Here is a 24161-nt window from a genome sequence, read left to right on the forward strand (position 1 = left end):
CCTCGCTTTATCACGCAGTACCGTTACGTACAGTCGACGTCAAAGATATGTTTACACTTTTGCACCTTACGCTTTTGTAATTAACGCGTAAAATGTAAACATATCTTTTACGCCGACAGTACAAACCGCGTCGGTTAAAAGTTTCACTTAAAATCATTAAGCTTGCTCGAAGGTTTAATATGACGAAATTATATTGCAGTTATTGCACACACATTTGTGACTGCTACGTGGCATTGACACACACACACACACATTCGTCTACCCATAACGACACATACTTAACAACACATGTCTTCAGAATTATACTATCACCATCAAAAATGAACGAAGGTACAGTCGACGTCAAAGAGTTTACAATTTTCGCCTTATTACCAAAGGCGTAAGGTGCAAAAGTGTAATATCTTTGACGTCGACTGTACTATACAGAGTGCCTTACAATATCTGAATTATGTACTTTAACGCCTTGACAATAAAGTCGAGTACAGATATTTTTGAGCACCTTAATCGTACTAATTTCTGATGTTGACTGTATTAGCTGGCTTTCAATATTTAAAATTATATTTAATCGACCTAAATCTAAATTTTTAAATAAATAAATAATTAGCATAAGCCAAAGATTTTTTTTTATTTAAAATTCTAGACTAGGAAGGATTTAGATTTAAGCTTAACTCTTCGATTCATATAAACTATTGACGAAGTCGAAAAGCAAGACAATATAAAAAAAGAAAATACGAACACATAAATAAATAACGTCGTAGTGAGGCACATTACTTATAATCCTTACACATTTATTAATAATTAAAACCATAAAAATTAAAAAAAAAAACATCCATGGCATATTGTGGTGTTGTCATAAGAAAAATATTTTTTTTACACTTTTTTTCTCAATACACGCAATAGCAAACGCCCTTCAAAATCATCTTTTTTTTTTTAGAAAAAATACTTTGATTTATGATTTCTTAATTTTACCATATTTCCAAAAATATTTACAACTGCCTAACGCTAATTCTCATGATTCAGAATTCGTTAAAAAAACAAACTTGACTAATTACTTACATGTCCTTCTATGTCTATGTCGAGAAATAAAAAAGTTACTACTTCCAAGGAATAAAATAAGACTTATGCACACCATCTGAGATCTGTCACTCACTTAACTTTTTTTAGTATTTTTTTTTCACACTTTTTATCACATTTTTTTCAATACTGTTTCCTCTTAGGTGCTTTATGTTGGGGATATGTTGTGATTGCTTCGCAGCGTGCGGCAACGGTGTTGCCACGCTAGTGGAGGATTCTAAAGGCTGGCAACTGAAATAGTTCAGGACGTGTACAAGCCTTTGCTTGGGGAAACCTGGAAATATAAGTGAGATTCTTATGAATGATTTTTTTTGACGAAAACTGACGTGAATACTATTCCACACCTGCGGTAGTTGACCACACCACACCTGTTTTTTGTCAATAAATACTGTTCAGGACAAGTCTGAACATAGCTTATGAAATATTGTATGTTTAACTTTAGTGCTAATATTTGTTGCTAGCAACATTTTAGGATAAGTTTGTTTACGGCGCCCTGGCAGCGCTCTCTTCCTTCTGTGCCATAACTGACGTAAGTAGTAGCTTTTAAATTTAGTTTTCAATAAAAGTTATTTAATATATAAATCTAATCGGTATCGTCTTGGGTCGCCCCATTCGTTTTTCGTCAAGTTCTTAAATTAGTCCTATTCTGCTTTCGTCACGCATTCTACATTGAAAGCCACCGACGATTGTGACGAATGTAGGATGGGTGACGAAAGCAGAATAGGACTAATTTAAGAACTTGACGAAAAACGAATGGGACGACCCAAGAAGATACCATCTAATCGCATTTTGATTCAAACAAATACAAATGAAAGAGTTAGATCAAGCTAAAATGGCAACGATTTTGATAGCAGACTTAGTCCATCATTTAGAAGTTTGACGTTTAAAATAACACTTGCAGTCTGTGCTATCAAAATTGCTGATAACTTAGCTTGGTCTAAAGGGGCCCACTGATTAACAGTCCGCCGGACGGTATCGGCCTATCAGTTAGAACAAAATTTTGACAGTTCCGAACAACTGACAGGCCTATACCGTCCGGCGGACTGTTAATCAGTGGGCCCCTTAACTCTTGTGTGAGTAAATAGTTACCTGATTGTGTCACGCGATGGAGTTGACGGCGAAGGCGGGCCGGCCGCCCTCGGGCTGGTACAGCGTTATCGACGCGATGTAGTTGTTCGACATCACCTAACACATACAGAAACTTCAATAACTTATATTTTTAGTACAATATAAAAAGAAAAAAAAAACCACCAAAAACGCGGTGGCGGTGATTACATTTATTTGAAGAGTTAGCGTAAGCTGTCATGTTTTATCAGGGAGCTACAGTCTTCATTGACATTAACATATCATCTTAACCAACATAGTCCGAATTGATGCAATGTATAGTATAGTCTAACCACAAATATGATTGACCTGATAGCCGTAACGGAATGTAGAGCCGAAGGTATTGGTGGTGACTACGCGATGATATTGGTGGAGTCTCAGATCAAAACGAGGCTAAGTTATCTATCCATCACTGTCTAAAATTCTGACACTTTATACCTCAACTAAAAACAACTTTTTACCCCAAATATGATGTCATGGTAGCCGTAAAACAACGTAGAACAAAACGGCTTAGTTGTGTATTAGTGCTGGAAGCTCGGTCGAGCACTCACTTCTACTGTCCGAACTTCTGACAATTATAACACTGTATACCCTAACCTCAAAACTGATGACGTTTATAGCACTTTATACCTAAAATATAATGTCCTGTTAGCTGTAGCAGAACGAATAACCGAATGGTTTGTTGGTATACTAATACCAAATATACTGACCAAACTTCTGATACTTCGCACTTTATAAATTTCTACCTCAAATATGATGTCCTGGTAGCCGTAGCAGAACGTAGAACCGAATGGGTTGGTGGTGTTGGTGCTGGAGGCGCGGTTGAGCACGACGGGGCGCTCGCACACGCGGAGCGCGCGGGACACGGACTCCCACTTGGAGTACGCGGTGATGTTGACGGCTCCCACACTGTCCACTAGGGAGTTGGGCTCGCATCTGGAACATGGAAGCAATGGTCTTTAGTTTATATTGCAAGGGTAAGTTGTTAAGACTATAGATACTTGTACTTATACAATTCAATGAACCAGAAATTTACAAACAGTGAACGATTTTATCAAATAAGAAATGAGAGGACAAAATCACTGAATCTTTTTAAAAACTAGTATTTTAATTCAAACAATAAATGTCGTTGACACACCTTAACACCTAAGTCAAAAAAGGTGCTAATTTGGAGATGTACTAACCACGTGTCGCAATAAGAATGCCTGTCTTAGAAAACAAAGAAACACTTTCTAATTTTTGTAATAAAGAAAACAAATATTTACATTAACAAAGCTTAAATAAATGAATAAACAAATTGACTAAATAAAGTAAGCTTAATAAGGGTTGTGTAGTGTAATTAGATAACGATATAAATACTTAAATACATAGAAAACGCCTATGACTCAGGAACAAATATCAATAATAAATCAGGGATGTTGCGGATGCAGATTTTTTGACATCCGCGGATGCGGAGGCGGATATTTAAAGGCTCACATCCGCGGATGTCAAGATTAGGTACTTAGAAAACGTCAAATATTACATTTTAGAATTATTTTATTTAACCTTTTGAACGCCACAGACGGCAATTGACGTCAACGCAAAATCGTGACAACGACGCCAAAGACGGCATTTGACGTCGATAGTTTTTTTGATGAAAATCTACTGAAAAACATCCCACTTTTAGGTTGGAATTATTTATTCACAAAACTAAATTTTACCCCCGTGGCGTCAGTGGCACGGCAAATGGATGCGCCGTTTGGCGTTCAAAAGGTAAAAAAAACGAAACGTTTATTATTTGAGCAAGAATATAGGTGCGTTGTATTTAATAAACAGTAACTTGGCCGACTTTTCTGGATCTAGACGATTTCGTTATAGGTAGGTAATGGCGAAATTACCTAGCACTTACGCCGCCGCTAAGACGTTCCTGTACCGACTTGTTCGACATCCGCATCCGCATAAGCTCCGCATCGATTTTATGCGGATGCGGATGCAGATGCGGATGTTGAAAATAATGCGGAAGTTCCGCGGTTGCGGATGCGGATGTTCGCAACATCCCTGTAATAAATGCCCTTATCAGGACTTTTAACTGACCATAAATGAACTTTATGTTATTGAAATAAGGTTTAGGCAAGGTCAGTTTATTAGGTCAACTTAATGGGAAATATTATGCGAAACTCTGCGTAGGGGGCGCCACTACCACTATCCGTCACAATTTGGCGGTCTACCGCGAAACAAGAAAATCGAAATTTCGTTATCTCACCTCTCTATCTCTTGCTTATTCGAGCGATAAAGAGGCAGATAAGTAAATTTCGATTTTCGCGTTTCCCGGTAGGCCCTTGTTAACAAACCGCCTTGATGCATCAATTTCATATTTTATTGTCTATCAAAACTTGTCAAAAAACAGCTTAAGGCACAGTGTGTATAAGTTACTCTATGGTTTACTAGAGGAGCTAGTGCTGCACTCTGGCGGCAGAACATTGCAGTAATACCCCCTATTCTCTTATGTGAAAGGTACTAACTTGTCGGGTTGTACGGCTAGCTCGAATTCGCAGCGATGGTACATGTTGAAGTTGTAATGTCCCGGATAGTTGGTGTGCAGGACAAATTTCTTCACCTGGTGCGTGCTCGCATCGAAAAGGATGTCCTAAAATGGAGTATAATAAATTAATAATTATAGATGGTCAAGTAGTAGTAGTAGAAGGTCAAATCTTGTCAGTAGAAAAAGGCGCGAAATTCAAATTTTCTATGAGACGATTACCCTTCGCGCCTACATTTTTCAAATTTTCCGCCTTTTTCTACTGACAAGATCTGCTTGACCAACTATATTTCTGTGTGAAAAATTAGCAGTAGAAGAGAAATTAGGCAGTTTTTCTACCTTTCCTACCTAATGACACTATTTACTTTAAATGTTGACTTTCCTGTGGACATTTCACACGTAACATATTTATTGAACGATTAAAGTAGTTTAAACTCTGAATGTCTCAATTAATAGTACATTATTGCTGAGGCCGGGAAACGGCAATTCGTGGACGAGTTCCGACAAAGAAGACGAATCCATGAATTGCTATTCCTGCCGAGGCATATATAGTGATTTTCTCCAAACATGCGAGGGAATACTGTAAAATAATAATTATTTAAGCATCAAGCATCACTCAAATCGAACCTTCACATCAAAAATGTCAAAAACAATTTCTCGCTTTATAGCTAGTTTGTTAGTGCACGACACCTTGCACTTTGTGACTATGCGCTGAAACTTGGCACAGTTGATTCTTAGCTGGTCATGAGCAGATACAGACCGGGAGAGCTCGAGAGCTACGTCTCATTTAGTGGGGGGGGGAGGGGGAGAAGTTCGACGCCGCCGCGCTTCACTTGGAGCAACATTTCTCTAAAACTGTACCTATTAGGGCATGTGATATATCATTTTCGGTTAAATTAAGGATGAGGAATTTTTTTTTGGAACCAAAACAATGCACTTTCTAACAAAAAAAAAACATAAAGTAGAAAAGACAAAAAAACGTATCTTGGATTTATTCATAATTACCAATTTTTTTTCTGGAATCTGAAAACAAAAAATATAGTTGTAAAGCTACACTTATTACGTTTAAGAAAATATATAGTTTATTATACAAAACTGTTGATAAATGGGAGATAAAAAATAATATTAAGCGTGGGCCAGAGTGATCTCAATACAAAATATTATGAATGTGGGAAAGTTACTTAAAATTTGTTCTACAATCGTTTATTTTTTAGTTTTTCGTAAATAACTCGTAAACGGTAGCCCACAGCAAAAAAATATCTTTTACGTAAATAATCTGTTTCAGATTTCTTATAAAATAAGTGCTCCTTTTTTTCGCTAAGGTCAATATTAAAAAAAATATTGAAGGGAGAAAATAAATACTAAGGTCCTCTTTTTTAGTCATTCGTAAATAACTGGTAAAGGATGTCCAATAGCAAAAAATATTTTAACACAAGAATAATTAGCATAAAATTTCCTACAAAAAAGGTTATTCAAACTTTTTCGCTAGGATCAATATTTAAAAAGGGGACCTTAGAATTTATTTTCTCTCTTTAATATCGTTTTTAATATTGATCCTAGCGAAAAAGTTCGAATGACCTTTTTTGTAGGAAATTTTATGTAAATTATTCATGTACTAAATTTTTTTTTGCTATTGGCCTTCGTTTACGAGTTATTTACGAATGACTAAAAAAGGGGACCTAAGTATTTATTTTCTCCCTTCAATATTTTTTTTAATATTGATGGTACCGAAAAACAGTAGTACTTATTTTATAAGAAATCTGAAACAGATTATTTACGTAAAAGATATTTTTTTGCTGTGGGCTACCGTTTACGAGTTATTTACGAAAAACAAGAAAAATAAACGATTGTAGAACAAATTATAAGTAACTTTCCCACATTCATAATATTTTGTATTGAGATCACTCTGACCCACGCTTAATATTATTTTTTATCTCCCATTTATCAACAGTTTTGTATATTAAACTATATATTTTCTTAAACGTAATAAGTGTAGCTTTACGACTGTATTTTTTGTTTTCAGATTCCTGCTACACTTTAAAAAAAAATTGGTAATTATGAAAAAATCAAAAATACGTTTTTTAGTCTTTTCTACTTTATGCTTTGTTTTTGTTAGAAAGTGCATTGTTTTTGTTCCAAAACTAGATTCCTCATCCTTAATTTATCCGAAAATGATATATTACATTCCCTTATAGGTATAGTTTTAGAGAAATGTTGCTCCAAGTGAAGCGCGGCAGCGTCGAACTTTCCCCCTCCCCCCTCACTAAATGAGAGGTGGCTCTCGACGGCTCCCGGTCTGTATCTGGTCAAGACCAGCTAAGAATCAACTGTGCCAAGTTTCAGCGCATAGTCTCGAAGTGCAAGGTCCCCATACAACGGTGTGCAGTAACAAAGCAGCTATTAATTAATTTTTAAAAGTTAAAGGCACAAACTTATTCTGCCATTCAGTACCATTCAATATTCGTTCATTCAATATAATTGTGCAATATATAGATGGTCAAGCAAATCTTGTCAGTAGAAAAAGGCGCGAAATTCAAATTTTCTATGAGACGATATCCCTTCGTGCCTACATTTTTCAAATTTGCCGCCTTATTCTACTGACAAGATCTGCTTGACCAACTATAGTTGGTCAAACCAATGTGTCAGTCAGTAAGAACCAGCAAAACTATACCCATCCTTTTCTTTTGGGTGCTAGTACTAGTGTAAGACAAAGATAGTATGATTCTCTCTGTCTATGTTTGAAATGAGAAAGTCCTAACTATATAAGATTTATGAACACGGATGAGATCCTTAAAAAAATATAAAAATAATCTTTGATTTTATTAAGCAGTATTCGCACGATCATACACGAGCACAACGGTCTTGTAAGAACGAGACAAGTAAGGTGGTTTATCTTACTATTTCACTCTATCCTATAGCTTGAAATGATAGCTGATCGGGTCGTGTAGACGCGGCTCGCGGCTATAATAATTGGCTGTTTGCGTTTTTTATTTAAAAAAAGTAAAAAACACTACAGTAATAAGTTATTACTGTAGTGTTTTTTTACTTCCCGTCCGCTAGAACAGGACAGCGATAGTTTGATTTTTTTAAATTAGAGTTTGACAATAACGAAGAACTTCCCGTACTATTTTTGCTACAATAAGGTGACCATTTCCGAGCATATTGGAGAAAAGATTGTGACCGTATAGGTACAGTCACTTGCAATAATATGTTACTCTTCGAAAGCCGCAATACCATGTGACTCGCTCTTATGGCTCTACAAATAAGATCGTGTCAGATATTTTTGCGGCCTTCGTTGTGTAACTTATTATTGCAGGTGACCGTATTATGCACGCGGTCTTGTCTGTCCTACCCCTAGAGTGTTTTTGTACAGCCAAAGAGCTTTTTCAGAGGATCAGAGCCGTTTAAGGCATCGCTATCACCAAAGAGAATAGAGTGAAAGAATATGGATCAAAGTCAAACGGCGTTCTACCAGTTTTAATCTTCTGTCGAGAGATGGCAGTAAATGTACTGTAGCTACATAATTTACCATGACAGTAACTCTCCGTTTCAAATTGTCTTCGCTATAACTCACCAATCCCAAGGTGAAGTAATTGAAGAAGTAGTCGGTGGCGGGTGGGGCGTGCCTGGGGCGGCGCTGGGGCGGGCGGTGGATGCGCATCTTGTCGTCGTGCTTGTAGTAGAGCCGAGCAGGAGCGCCCAGCGCGCGCGCCACGGCCTGGCACGAGTCGCCGAAGCGCACCACGCGGCACAGCGGCAGCTGCACCGGCTCCAGCGCGCGGGACGTGCCTGCCCAATGGTCAAACGTGGTATAATCCTGCTTGTAAACTATTACGAAACTTAGGATAACATGAAGTCGACCCCGCTTTATATTAGCGATGATGTATTACCATATCCCGCCTGCCGGGGTCAGGCGGGACATGATAATACATCATCGCTAATGTCGTCGTCGTCGTCCCTGGCTCTAAAATTTGTATTTATCCAAAACGACCGTGGATTTCATTCAATTGCAACGTTGAATCACGTAAAACGAGTTGCAAAAGGATTTATAATGGAATTTATAATGTGTCCATGCAATTTCGCAATTGCTGTATATAACTCAACTTCAAGATTTTGTTTCATAAGACCAATTTATGACAATTGTCTTAATAATGTCTTTAATAATTAAAAGTAACAACCTGACAATAAATCAGTGATGCGACTTGTGTCAAACTCCGGCATGAAAAATCTTTGGTTTCTTGGATCGTACATCAAACTATTCATAAAGTAATCGGCAAGAACCTTTCCTGCTTGCCGATTACTCAAAAAAAAATAATGTAAAACTAATATTGTTGCTGCTGTCTTCAGTAAAACCTGTGATAAAACCATGAATCTAGTACCTATATAACTGAATCTGGCATGAAAGGTGGGGGGAAGTGACCGAACAGGATAGTCTTATCTATCTTTCAGTAGGAGTAGCAGCGAAAGAGCAATTATTGTTTGTCCTTGTCACAGTCTCACATTTTATTTGTTCCCCACCGAAAATTTAGTATGGATTATGGTGGGCAACAAATAAATTGGATCAATCATAGTGTCGCATTGCGTATGTTTTGTCCCTCACGGAGGCACGCGTATAACACTTCTATAGGATCCTACCTTCTATGGATAAAACCTACCTTCGGTAAACATGTGTAGTCTCAGCCCCCTCGTGCTCTGCGGCGAGCGCAGCACGTCACAGCGCCGCAGGTGTAGTTGTTGCCGGTAGCAGGATAGTGGCAGCGGCGGTAGCGGCGCGCCTATGGCCGCTCCGACGCTGCTGCTTGCCTAGTAACAACCTTATGTTATGTATAATAAGGCCTACCTTCAGTAAACATGTGCAATCTCAGCCCCGCCGTGCTCTGCGGCGAGCGCAGCACGTCACAGCGCCGCAGGTGTAGTTGTTGCCGGTAGCAGGATAATGGCAGCGGCGGTAGCGGCGCGCCTATGGCCGCTCCGACGCTGCTGCTTGCCTAGTAACAACCTTATGTTATGTATAATAAAACCTACCTTCAGTGAACATGTGTAGTCTCAGCCCCCTCGTGCTCTGCGGCGAGCGCAGCACGTCACAGCGCCGCAGGTGTAGTTGTTGCCGGTAGCAGGATAGTGGCAGCGGCGGTAGCGGCGCGCCTATGGCCGCTCCGACGCTGCTGCTTGCCTAGTAACAACCTTATGTTATGTATAATAAGGCCTACCTTCAGTAAACATGTGCAGTCTCAGCCCCGCCGTGCTCTGCGGCGAGCGCAGCACGTCACAGCGCCGCAGGTGTAGTTGTTGCCGGTAGCAGGATAGTGGCAGCGGCGGTAGCGGCGCGCCTATGGCCGCTCCGACGCTGCTGCTTGCCTAGTAACAACCTTATGTTATGTATAATAAAACCTACCTTCAGTGAACATGTGCAGTCTCAGCCCCCTCGTGCTCTGCGGCGAGCGCAGCACGTCACAGCGCCGCAGGTGTAGTTGTTGCCGGTAGCAGGATAGTGGCAGCGGCGGTAGCGGCGCGCCTATGGCCGCTCCGACGCTGCTGCTTGCCTAGTAACAACCTTATGTTATGTATAATAAGGCCTACCTTCAGTAAACATGTGCAATCTCAGCCCCGCCGTGCTCTGCGGCGAGCGCAGCACGTCACAGCGCCGCAGGTGTAGTTGTTGCCGGTAGCAGGATAATGGCAGCGGCGGTAGCGGCGCGCCTATGGCCGCTCCGACGCTGCTGCTTGCCTAGTAACAACCTTATGTTATGTATAATAAAACCTACCTTCAGTGAACATGTGTAGTCTCAGCCCCCTCGTGCTCTGCGGCGAGCGCAGCACGTCACAGCGCCGCAGGTGTAGTTGTTGCCGGTAGCAGGATAGTGGCAGCGGCGGTAGCGGCGCGCCTATGGCCGCTCCGACGCTGCTGCTTGCCTAGTAACAACCTTATGTTATGTATAATAAGGCCTACCTTCAGTAAACATGTGCAGTCTCAGCCCCGCCGTGCTCTGCGGCGAGCGCAGCACGTCACAGCGCCGCAGGTGTAGTTGTTGCCGGTAGCAGGATAGTGGCAGCGGCGGTAGCGGCGCGCCTATGGCCGCTCCGACGCTGCTGCTTGCCTAGTAACAACCTTATGTTATGTATAATAAGGCCTACCTTCAGTAAACATGTGCAGTCTCAGCCCCGCCGTGCTCTGTGGCGAGCGCAGCACGTCACAGCGCCGCAGGTGTAGTTGTTGCCAGTAGCAGGATAGTGGTAGCGGCGCGCCTATGGCCGCTCCGACGCTGCTGCTTGCCTAGTAACAACCTTATGTTATGTATAATAAAACCTACCTTCAGTGAACATGTGTAGTCTCAGCCCCCTCGTGCTCTGCGGCGAGCGCAGCACATCACAACGCCGCAGGTGTAGTTGTTGCCGGTAGCAGGATAGTGGCAGCGGCGGTAGCGGCGCGCCTATGGCCGCTCCGACGCTGCTGCTTGCCTAGTAACAACCTTATGTTATGTATGATAAGGCCTACCTTCAGTAAACATGTGCAGTCTCAGCCCCGCCGTGCTCTGCGGCGAGCGCAGCACGTCACAGCGCCGCAGGTGTAGTTGTTGCCGGTAGCAGGATAGTGGCAGCGGCGGTAGCGGCGCGCCTATGGCCGCTCCGACGCTGCTGCTTGCCTAGTAACAACCTTATGTTATGTATAGTAAGGCCTACCTTCAGTGAACATGTGTAGTCTCAGCCCCCTCGTGCTCTGCGGCGAGCGCAGCACGTCACAACGCCGCAGGTGTAGTTGTTGCCGGTAGCAGGATAGTGGCAGCGGCGGTAGCGGCGCGGCTATGGCCGCTCCGACGCTGCTGCTTGCCTAGTAACAACCTTATGTTATGTATAATAAAACCTACCTTCAGTGAACATGTGTAGTCTCAGCCCCCTCGTGCTCTGCGGCGAGCGCAGCACGTCACAGCGCCGCAGGTGTAGTTGTTGCCGGTAGCAGGATAGTGGCAGCGGCGGTAGCGGCGCGCCTATGGCCGCTCCTACGCTGCTGCTTGCCTAGTTACAAACAAATTAATATTATACCAATTTAAAGGACACCAGTATGACCCTTTTCACCACGCCGGCTCGGAAAGGCTTACTTTGCACTTCAAAAACGGATAGCAAAGTTGCACTTTGCTATCAGTAATTCACATGTGAGGCAAAGTAATCAAATGCAAATTTTGAGTTGTTTTCTTATGTTTGCTGGTAGAATTGACTTTTAAATGATGATTTTGGATGATAAATATTTAATAACATTCATTTGAATTTGATTTGGTTTGATTTTGCTTCATATTTTACATTCAATATTTGCTTTGGGTTGGTGTGGTGAAAAATTTTGTGTTTCACTCGGAGGCAAATTTTGTTTAACCCTCGTGCTTTGAAACCCTCGCAACGCTTAAGATTCCATTTTTCGAACCGCTCGCTACGCTCGTGGTTCAATTTTGGAATATTTCGCTTGCTCGGGTATCAATTAGGGAGTGCTCCCAATACCGGTTTTCTATACAAACACAGTACCGGAACCGAGAAATCCCGGTTCTCGCCATACAAACTCAGTACCGGATTCCCTAGTATCAATATTAGCACGAGCGGTTAAACAACAACTTTGCCCCCTGGTAAAACAAATAACTATTAAACTCTCGCGTTTTGTACACATATTCAACTACACGAACGAATCTACCGCGATATAATTTCATTGTTTTTACCTTAAATTCCGACCTAAGAAGCCTAGGAGTCTTTCCGTAACCACAGCTGGTGCAACTCAGGTGAAACGACGGAATTTAAGGTAAAAACAACCAGAAATACAACAGTCGACTTTTTATTTTCGAAAATTAGGGATATGTAGTTATTCATAAGTAATGTATACCTGATGCTGAGATCCGTAGTAAATGGTGGTTCTGGCGACGACGGGCGAGCCGCCATTCGGGAACTGGAGCGAGCCCAGGCCGTGCGCGTAGCCGGGCTGCAAACATACTCGTACATATTATAATAATAATATTGTCAATCACTGACAGGACTATTGTAGCCAATAAGCCTGACATTGTGATATTACATCGATCGCAACGCCGGGCCGTGCTCGTTGACATCGCCATCCCCCATGATGAGAATCTCGTGAAAGCCGCGGACAAGTCCAGTAAGTACCTAGACTTGGCTCACGAGATAACCGCCATGTGGGATGTTCATTCGACGATCATTGTCCCGATAGTCGTTTCAGTGAACGGTCTAATAGCGAAGAGTCTCGACCAACATCTTGAGAGACTCTCGCTAGGTGGTTGGATCAAGGATCAGATGCAGAAGGCGGTGATCTTGGACACGGCGCGGATAGTCCGCCGGTTCCTCTCTCTGCAGCCCTGACCACCGGTAGCTTGGGCCTTGCCCCGCTGCTGGCGGCACCCTAGGTTAGGTTTTTTTTATATTTATGTATTTATATGTATTTTTTATTGTTTTGCAAGTCTTTTTTATGTTTTACTTTTATATTCATATTATAAATCACTTAGCCTAAGAGTAAAGTAGTAAAGTTGTGGATAAAGAGATTATGTCATAATAAATGGTGGAGTATAAAAGGTAACTATAGCTACCATCTCTGTTGGCCGTGTAATAAGAGTGGTAACTACATACAGCCATAGAGAAAAAAAAATAGATAGAGTGCTCACTCCATACATCAATTTTAGTAAACGACTATTATTTTTTCATATCTCATGCTCTGAAAGTGGGTCGTTGTTGTTCTAAAAGGTGCGCAGAAAGTGATACGTTTATGCTCTAGCGCAGAAAAGTGGTGTACTCCTCTGCGTCCCCGTCCCATGAACAACTGGGTGGAAACAAAATGGAAAAATAGTGTCTTTATTTCCTCGTCTGGAACAATTGGTAATTCTTTAATTTTACAAATCCCACGTTGATCCTTTTTTTATAAAAAATGATGTAAGTAATTTGTTAAAAACAAATTATTCTTGATAGAAAGATCGAAAGATCGTTGAATTCTATTTACTCGATTTCATAAAGCGGGAACCAAAAGGAATACACCAAAAATATTTTTTTAAACCTTACGCTTGCGTAAATGAGCAAAGGCAGAATCTTATACAGCCACAGTTAAACGTTTGTACGATATTAAATTGGTTTTTAAAGTTATTTAGAACTATATTCATTAAAATAAAATAAAATACAAGATAAAAGTTTCTTATATTATTAATTAAATTGTTATTTAATATTAAAAATACTTTTATTATATTATGACGTGGTGCGGCGCACCATGGTCGCGGTGCGGTCCGGTAGTCTGTTGCGGCTTTTAGAACGAAAAAGTATAAAATTAAAAAAGTACGAGGCAATCCCGCTGATTTTCATACTATAATGAACAAATTATTTTAAAATTGTTGTAGTTTGTAAAAAAATGTGTGTTTTCGTAAATATTGCAATCTAAATGATTTTCGTTAGGGGTGATTAATCTTCACGCATGTAAAGTCTCCGATTGCAAGTAAGTCCTAAGGAAAAAATCATGGCCGTAGGTTTGTTATGTACTTCAATTACTGATTTTGCGAAATTGCCTTGTCTTGTTTGGTTTCCTCGCATTCGATATGAAAAGTAGAGTGTTTAACTCGGGTGAAAGGCACCGTTTCTGTCTCGGACTATTGGCGCTCTCACTGCGTTCGAGCGCCAAACTACCTCGACAGAAATGGGTGCCTTTCAACCCTTGGTTAACAATCTACTATTGTTGTTGACATCTAGCATCGAGTAGCGGAATTATCAGTACTGCTACAATACAATACAATACAACAACACAAACAATAGATGTTGCAACGACCAAAAAGTCTAATGCTCAACAATTTTCAGCTAATATTGTAACCGTATTAACCGGAACTCTATTGTCAACTCCTGCTTTTAATATTAGTTGTAATTTTTGTCCAATACAATTTTCGTAAGTCGCGACACTAGAGAATTCTAGTATCTGTAGCGGTACTGATAATTCCGCTACTCGATGCTAGATGTCGCCTGTGAAAATAATAGTCTTTTTTGTACCAAAACCGATGTATGGAGTGAGCACTCTATTCTTACCATATTATTCTATGCTACAGCTGTCATAATTACTTACCTCAAATTTACTATCAACGGGGAAATAAAAGGACAGCCCCCGGAAGTTAAGCGCGAACAGGTGCCTCTGCGAGTCGTAGAGGCCGGGGTGCGTGGCGCCGAAACAGTGCTCCACCTGCTCGATAGATGGCGCTATCTCTGGCGAGTTGAAACACATGCCGCTGTGAACGAAATTGAACCTTATTAGTACACGATAAAGTTTTTATGTCCTTTAAGCGCATGGCCACCATCAATTGATATAAAAAGAATGAGAAATGTATTTCAATTGTTTTTTGTATTGTTACATTTTCCATTAGAGTTAGACCAAAAAAGTTCAAGTGTTATTTTAAACGTCAAACTTCTATGAAATTATGACGTAGGTATAAATAACACTTGCACTGCGTGGGCTATCAAGATCACAGCAGACTTTTCTTGGTCTAACTCTACACATTTTCGAGACTTTTAACCTTTCGAACACCAAACGGCGCATCCATTTGCCGTGCCACTGCGGCCACGGGGGTAAAATTTAGTTTTGTGAATAAATAATGCCAACCTGAAAGTGGGGTGTTTTGAGTAGATTTTCATCAAAAAACCATCGACGTCAAATGCCGTCTTTGGCGTCGTTGTCACGATTTTGCGATGACGTCAATTGCCGTCTGTGGCGTTCAAAAGGTTAATCAATGATCTATGGTCGGAATTGATAAAAGTAATCGCCTTCTTGAATTCAAACATTTTTGGTTCGATTATGTTGAAAATCGCTAAGTATATGAACATCCGAGAGGACCCTAAATACATTTTTTTTTAATGTAGACATTCAAGATAACGCTAATCAGAGAGCAATTGTACATATTCATGTTTTGTACAGTCAGCAATTACTGCAATGTTCTGCCGCCAGAGTGCAGCACTACGTTGTTTACTAAACCATAGAGTAACTTATACATACTCGGCCTTAAACAGTTTTTTGACAAGTTTTCACTATGACATGTATGCATTAAGGAGGTTTGTTTACAGATGGCCTATCGCGAAACGCAAAAATCGAAATTTCGTTATCTGCCTCTCTACCGATCGAATAGGCAAGAGTGATAGAGAGGCAGAAACCGAACTTTTGATATTCGTGTTTCGCGGTAGGCCCTGTGATAGCGCTTGTGACGCCCTCTACGTAGAGTTTTGCGTAATATTCCCTATTATGAACTACCTATTAGCTAATATGCAAGTTTTTAACCTGAAGTTTTTTAATTCACTTGTAATATACCAAGTAAGTTATTAGTTGCTAAGCAAATATATCTAGCTATAATCTTATTTACCTCTTCAACTTAACTCAGACAACATAAAAATAAGTATATCTAATCACCTAACTAGCAACAGCCGATACACTAATGAGAGAAGTCATTAAACCTCTTGCGATCGATATTGTCATTACGTGATTATAATGTCATCAGGTCACTTAACCTGATAGTATCGGCCCATTTCTACAACGTCTAGTATACGAGTAGAATAGGTCACCTTCAATTGAAACTAGATTCTAGAGTCACACGAAACAGCCGCAAAAAAGCCACTCCCACAGTCGAAATTATGCTCTCATTTTAAAACGACATGCTTCAATTTCGAACAAGGATTACTTTATGGTACTATAGTAAATATTGTTGGTACCTATAACTAAGCTTAACTAATTTCATGTTATATATCTCTTTGATCTTGAGCCACTGATCGACCGGGCTTAATATAAACATGGTATAACAAGGATTATTGTATGGTACCATAGTAATTAATGTTGGTACTTACCTATACCTAAGCTTAACTAATTTCATGTTATATATCTCTATGATCTTGAGTCGTTGGGCGACCGGGTCGAATATAAACCGGATTCCGTCCTGAGGCATGTTTATCACTAGGTCTACGTTTAGGGGATTCTGGAACAAAGAAAACAGTAAGTTATAGTATTTAAACTGTTTTGCACAAAATACATAAATGTACACTTTTTATTAATTTAATTTAATACCTATTAGCAATCTTTTAAATTTAATACCTATTAGCAATCTTTTAAATTTAATACCTATTAGCATTCTAAACCAGTCAATCGTGTGGCTAAAATGGAGACATGTTTTTAAAAACGGTGCTAAGACTAGAATATTATGTTCTACTCGTACGCGGCAGCAATAATTAGTTTTTTTTTTTAGCATAGAAATGTATTAAAAGTATTATATAATATGTAGTTGATGAAAACTACGTCAAGTTATATTTCTAGCACGATGTCCAAGTGACTGATTGTCACTTGGACATCTCCCTCACGAACTTAAGATTTCGTGCGCTAGCTGTGTGTTTTTTTGCGAAGTAATTTCATTTTCAAAGCCAACGAAAATTTGTATAAATCTTGAGCGCATAGTGAGTCTCAAAAGGCAAGTGTAAATAACTTTGGTCTCCTGTGACTGACTGACTGGTATATCTCAAAATAAGTTTATTTTTTCATGGATTGAACATACCTGATCACTATATAGCACTTGTACTCCTCTGATTGTGCCCACTTGACTCTGTATGATGGCCACTGACTGAGAGAAATGCATCCCTGTAACATACAAACATAAAACATGTTAATATACCTCAAAGATAAGTCTAAATAAAAGCATAAAGAACATCCGAGAATATTATAACAGCGACATCTAGTTACAACCAACTTTGAACATCTCGACAGACAAGTTTTCGAATAAAAAAAATTGCAATCAATAACATTCATTCTTATTTCATTTGACCTTCTGTCTATACTTCGTTCTTTTAAACATTAATAAAAGTGTAAACAATTTTGACGTGTCTTTTTATTGAAACACGGTTTTTCAAAAATGGATTTCAATAAAAAGTCTCGTTTGTTACATGGGAGCCCCACTTCAATATTTATTTTATTTTGTTTTTAGTATTTGTTGTTATAGCAGCAACAGAAATACATCATCTATCACGGTTCTTGAGAAACCCAGACAAGTGACAGACAGGCAGACGGACGGACAGACGGACAGCGGAGTCTTAATAATAGGGTCCCGTTTTTACCCTTTGGGTACGGAACCCTAAAAAAGAAGTATAGTAGGTAAGTAGGGCGTTCCATTGCCACCAGGGAACCACTGCTGCACATAGGGATTAGAAACTATCAGTTCCGGTATTAAATCATAAATCATAATATGTACTTAGGTATAATTAAATATTTATAACGGATCTAAGATCGCAAATTCATATTGTTTACCTTTATAATGCGTATAAATTCGCGATAGATCCGTCACAAATTAGGATTTAGCGAGTGTTCAAAACGCAATCAATTTTATTAAATGTTATGTTATATTATGAGTGAATTGCAAAAAAATTGTAAGTACATAGCTAAGCACCTGTAATTAGTCTAAAATTAATTGATTCCATTGTGTTACCACAGTTAAGGCTTCGTCACACAGGCGCGGTTTCCAGGCGGGGCGTGAGCGGGGCGCGCCGCTTTTACATATAAAACGCTCACTTCACGCTTTAAGCCATTTCTATTTAAGTTAGATGCATGAAAGTGGGTTAGCGTATGCTATAGACTTTTATGTGTACGAATTAAGTACAATACAATGTACATAGTTAATTTTCGTAACACTAATAGATTAATTAAGTTAACTGCGCTTACCTACGTAATTTTTTTTTTCAATTCACTCTTATATCATTTCCGGGCTTTAAAAATGTAGGTATACCGTATATGTATAAGTTAAAGCAGTTAAAACCGCCCTCTATCGGTTGACTCCATACAATTCGCGAATGACCGATAACTCCAACCAATGTCAGTGCCGCTATCTAACAAAACAATAGCGGATTAACACAGTCAATTGTAGACTTTAATATCAAGTGATAGGGTTCGGAATTGAATAGAGTTAGGTTAGGCTTGGGGCAAACTTCTATCTATGTAAATTTTAGATAACATCTGTCCCTTTAGTTAGAGATAACAAGGTTGGCGTAAAAATAAAATTGATGTAACAAAATTTGCGATAAGGGTAGTCAATATGTTACACAAAATAAGAAAAAGAAATTTATGAATAAATTAAAACCTTTATTCGGCCAGTTCAATTTAAAGGACGAACCACACCGGATGCGTCACGCAGCACGGTTTCTGCTCAACTGGTACAGACCCCCCATTAATTTAGACGATGCGAGAACTCGCATGCGAGTTTCATTACATTGCAGTTTTTGATCGGTCGGTTGAACTTGACGTAACCAACAGTCTGCAATGTAACTAAAATCGTATGCGAGTTGGCGCGCCGTCTAACTCAGCCCTTAAACTCGTCTATGATGAGCTACTTCATTTACATACAATATTATCCGGTTCATACAATATAAAAACAATATGAACGCACTATTGTGATAATCATTAAATCATCACTTTGAATAACAATAATTATAGCCGTTTTAATAGACACTTGCACCATCCCACTAACCCGGGGTTAAGCGGTTAAACCGTTAGCCAAGTGTCAAATTGTACTGGTAACCGTGGTAACTCCAGATTGTTCACATATACAACATGTTCTAATAAAGTATTTTTTTTATAGCGGTGGTGGCCGAGTGCATATGACGTCCGACTTTCAATCCGGAGGTCGCGGGTTCAAATCCTGGCTCGTACTCTCGTACCAATGAATTTTTCGGAACTTATGTACGAAATATCATTTGATATTTACCACTATAGTTCGTTTTTTTTTAGCATTAGAAATAAGGTAAACAATCTTGATGTGTCTTTTAATTGAAATACACATTTTTAAAATAAGTTACGGCAAATATGTAACAAATATGAATCTAATACGATCATTTATATTCTTCTGCTTTCATAAGTAATAGTTACTCATTTTTAAAAAGCGTTTTTCAATTAAAAGACATGTCAAGATCGCTTACCTTCTTTCAAGTTCTTTCTAATGCTAAAAAAAACGAACTATAGCTTTTCGGTGAAGGAAAACATCGTGAGGACTGTAACTTATATACAACTTTTTAGAACGGATATGTTCGCATAATCGTGTCGCAACAGGACAATGGGTGATAAATAGAACAAAGAGAATAATTAAATAGGCCGTAGTCGTCTGTCTGTAGGCATAGTAACCCATTGGTATTACGTGCCTGTATATTTTATGTTATTATACATGTAAATAAATCATATTTCCTATTATATACAAACGAGCAATGTAAATTCTAGTAACAAAACACATTGTATAATACAGGATGTCCAGTAAAAAAACCGGACAAGTGCGAGTCGGACTCGCCCACCGAGGGTTCCGTACTTTTTAGTATTTGTTGTTATAGCGGCAACAGAAATACACCATCTGTGAAAATTTCAACTGTCTAGTTATCACGGTTCGAGAGATGCAGCCTGGTGACAGACGGACGGACGGACGAACGGACAGCGGAGTCTTAGTAATAGGGTCCCGTTTTACCCTTTGGGTACGGAACCCTAAAAATGGACAACCTTCTGACTAGCTGACAAGGCACACCTTAGGCTGGTCCAGAAAACGGAGTAATATAATAAGTTTAGTATACATTTCGTGGTTTTTGCGAGATTTCGGGGTTGGTCCCATAGTAAAAGTTGCTCAGTATAATCCCAACACCTTCCTGACAACGGAAATCAGTATTGTCCCAACACCTTCCTGACAACGGAAATACACTTATTTTTAGCCACCCTGTATATCATCATCATCATCATCATCATCTCAGCCATAAGACGTCCACTGCTGAACATAGGCCTCCCCCTTGGACCTCCATACGTCCAACCGGCACCCTGTATATATTTTTATTTAATTACAGAAACTAACAAACCTACTAAATAAAATAATAATATTAACCCTTGGGACGCCTAGTGCCATATCCGTACCAGTCCTGTCAACTGCCGGAGGGTCTTCAATTTTTGTACCCGTCAACTGCCTAGTCCCAGATCTGTACAAACTGTCTCAACTGCCTTGTGCCTTATCAGTCACCAAATTTATTGTATTATATTTTTACAATTTTGAGATCTAAACACTTACAAATAGAGTTTTATATCATTTGCACTATAGCACTTTTTTTTTATCGCGGCAGTTGACGGGTGCACGTACGCGAGCCTATCCGGCATTTGAGGGGGATGGGACGGATCCGGCACTAGGCATCTGACGGGTACAAGTACGTTTGTCGGTTCGGCGTTCCAGGGGTTAATAATTATGGGCCATTGCAGTCTCTTAAATGAAATAAATGAAATTAAATTATAACTAACCGTAATGAGTAAACATATAAAAATCGTAAACATGTTTACAATACGTGTATAATAAAAATAACAATAACTTTAATCCACACGTTTTTGCGTATTTATGACCAAGGCCGAAAAATATTGTGAACTAGGAATTACTAGGAAATGTATTTATCTGGGGGGCAATGAGCTGATAAAGAATTACCGTAATTAATGATATGGTAGAGTCGCCATCAGATATAACCCACTGTCCGTCTGTCTGTCACCAGGCTGTATCTCATGAACCGTGATAGCTAGACAGTTGAAATTTTGACAGATGATGTATTTCTGTTGCCGCTATAACAACAAATTGGTACTATAAAGTAAGGAACCCTCAGTGGGCGAGTCTGACTCGCACTTGTCCGGTTTTTATGTTCAAGTCGGACTCTAAAAACAAAGATTAACTTTGAAAAGGTTGCATTGACCCTTGGTCAGTTGTCATTGGACAAAGACAACATGGTTATTTAATAACAACACCACCTTTAACCATTTGTAGACCTTATCTCTTAGCTATTAAGGTTTATAATACGTCAGTACAATGATGACTATAACCAATATACATGGACCCTCGGTACATATATTTGGTTAGGGTTGAGGGATCAAGATACACTGGTAATATCATGGTTGGAAGAACGTATGAATTCAGTGAACAGATGTTTTATCAGTATGTTCTTTGTTTTGAATTTACCTAAAGGTCAATAGCATATAATAAAACATAGTAAGGGGCACAGCTGTGGGGGTAAGGAGTACAGCGGGCGCAGCAGGGTTCCATTTTTATCGCCTGTCAATATGTCCATCACATTCGCACTTACATACTTGTTAGAACGTGACAGGCATGGTGACAAGCGTTAAAATGCGACCGTGCTATTGCCGCTGTCATAGAGAAATATAGTAAGAATAGAGTACTCACTCCATACATCAGTTTTGATATAAAAACGACTATTATTTTCGCAGTCGACATCTAGCATCATGTAGCGAAATTATCAGTACCGTTACTTGATACTAGAATTCTCTAGTGTCGCGACTCACGAAAATTGTATTGAACAACAATTTAAAACTAATATTAAAAGCAGAAGGAGTTTAAATAGAGTTCCGGTTATAATATTAGCTGAAAATTGTTGAGCATTAGAGTTTTCGGCCGTCGGAACGTCTATTGTCAAGTAGCAGTACTGATAATTCCGCTACTCGATGCTAGATGTCGACTGCGAAAATAATAGTAGTATTGGTACTAAAACTGATGTATGCAGTGAGCACTCTATGTATTTTTTTCTCTATGCCGCTGTAAAGGTCTATGATATTATCAATGTGGCTAATTGTGTTACTATTTAAGGGGTTTGTAGAATTATTTCTACAAGCATTAGTTGCCTGTTAACAGAAAAGCACACTTAGGAATAGAAGCTTTTATATCAAAAAATAAAATGTTTAATATAAACTTATTTAAAATTAAAATAAACAATATCTAGATCGATTTTTAGGCTCCGAAAACCCATATACCAAATTTTATTGAAATTGTTACAGCCGTTTCAATAAATAAATATACAAGAATTGCTTGTTTAAAGGTATTACATAAATATACAGGAATAGCTCGTTTAAAGGTATTAGATATATTTTTCTTATATAACCATTCTAAGGATTAAGTTTGCAAGAAGACTTTAAAAGCAAAACCAAGTGTATAAAACCAAAGATCTTGTCTGTAGCGCCAGCAAATATATTATGGATAGCGGGAGCAGGTGCAAAGGGACACTATCAAGACAAACAAGTTGTGGGTTTTAAATTGTCACTAAATTTATGTCATCATTAATGTTAAATTTCTATAAATATATGTTCATAATGACACCACCCCACTTTGTTCTGTTTAAGTTGGTGCAAAATAAGCTTAGACGGACTATGCATTTGTCATTTTGTTGGCCTAGGACAGGGGTCACCAAGTCACGGACCATGGCGGTCCGCGTCCGGATCGCCTACCAATTTATTTTTGCTTATTAAATAAACTCAAGGAAAAACGGACCGCGATGATCATTTTATTTTAAGAACCGGACCAATGAAGAAACTAATTGGTGACCCCTGTCTTAAACCAAGGTTAACCCAACATGGCCAGCATGCACAGAGATAGAGTCATTGACATTATTAACACATTCACTGTGGTAGGGGACCGTAGCAAAAGACCCCAAGCAAAGTATGATTACATGTTACTTCAATTGCCGCAATGAAGATGCTAAAAGAAATTAAAAAAAAAATATTGTGGTACCTGGCGTTCAATTTAATTTGTCTTTTTTTTTATTGCACTTGGTATTTTAATTTTTTATACTGACTAAATGTTTCTAATGCGTGTTACAGCAAACAAAATAGTTTGTGTACCTAACAAAATAGTTTGGGTCATCAAATTGGCGATTTTATTTTTGGCGGGATGAATCATGCATATTTCGTAATATAAACAAAAATTAATAATAACCGTCTTAGAAAATGAGAGTAGAGCGTAATGGGTCGTCAAGGAAAAAGTTCGAGGCCTTATTAACAACGTTAAATATATTTGGATGACGAAATACACTCATTTCACGGTCAAGACTAGCAATAAAAAAATAAACAGCCAGTGCAGACGAGACAAAGGCATTGACACTACGAGTAAAAAAATCAATGTTTTGTCGATGGCCAGCACAAATGCATTCGAAATTCGAATATGCCGTCGGCTACGATGTTGTGGCGTCCAAAACACCGTTGCGTAAGCCATTCCGCGTAAATACAACGCAAATTTTTGACGTAACAAATAAATAGAATAACAAAAGACGCACCTAAAACGAACTCCCAGGCGTCGCAGCCCAGGGATCGCTCCGGGACGATCTCCAAATCCAACATTGTGCACTAAACACTTCACACGCACTATTTTAATACACTTTTCACTTCAAAAAACGTTTTTAAACGCCAAATAACGCTATTACGCTGCCTTTCTTTGTTTGCCAACTTTAGTTTTCAACCATTTTGTATTTGTCAGAGAACTGTCATTACAAACAGCTGATTGTATTTTGCCAGGGTCGAATTGTGTTTTTTTTCTGCACTTGAACGTGTTGCCACTGTGGACTAACGTTGTGATATGACATGACCAAAGAATATAATACTCACTAGGAGAAGAACGGTAACTCCATACAAAAAAATGTCCCCAACCGTTTATAC

The 24161-nt window shown here is 39.2% G+C and overlaps 1 protein-coding gene across 1 annotated transcript; it reads right to left on the reverse strand.

The window, feature by feature from the left end:
• Positions 1–1087: 1087 nt before the first annotated feature.
• LOC134800851 (PHAF1 protein CG7083) lies at positions 1088–23975 on the reverse strand. Its single transcript, XM_063773408.1, has 11 exons — positions 23783–23975; positions 17233–17315; positions 16535–16662; positions 14775–14934; positions 12558–12653; positions 11378–11525; positions 8271–8485; positions 4680–4804; positions 2925–3114; positions 2164–2259; positions 1088–1348 (listed from the first exon to the last, which is right to left on the reverse strand). Exons 1-10 carry the CDS (start codon positions 23844–23846, stop codon positions 2173–2175), a joined length of 1296 nt encoding a protein of 431 aa, XP_063629478.1. The 5' UTR covers positions 23847–23975; the 3' UTR covers positions 1088–1348; positions 2164–2172.
• Positions 23976–24161: the final 186 nt, after the last annotated feature.

This window comes from Cydia splendana, chromosome 20 (genome assembly GCF_910591565.1).
Source record: "Cydia splendana chromosome 20, ilCydSple1.2, whole genome shotgun sequence".
Lineage (NCBI taxonomy): Eukaryota > Metazoa > Arthropoda > Insecta > Lepidoptera > Tortricidae > Cydia > Cydia splendana.

Excerpts from the sequence above, each read along its gene's own strand:
- LOC134800851 (XM_063773408.1), bottom strand. The coding sequence starts at position 23,846 with ATGTTGGATTTGGAGATCGTCCCGGAGCGATCCCTGGGCTGCGACGCC. Across the intron at positions 14,935-16,534 it reads TTAGTTAAGCTTAGGTATAG|CGGCATGTGTTTCAACTCGC; the intron begins GTAAGTACCAAC and ends TTTCGTTCACAG. Across the intron at positions 4,805-8,270 it reads ATTACTTCACCTTGGGATTG|GACATCCTTTTCGATGCGAG; the intron begins GTGAGTTATAGC and ends ACTCCATTTTAG.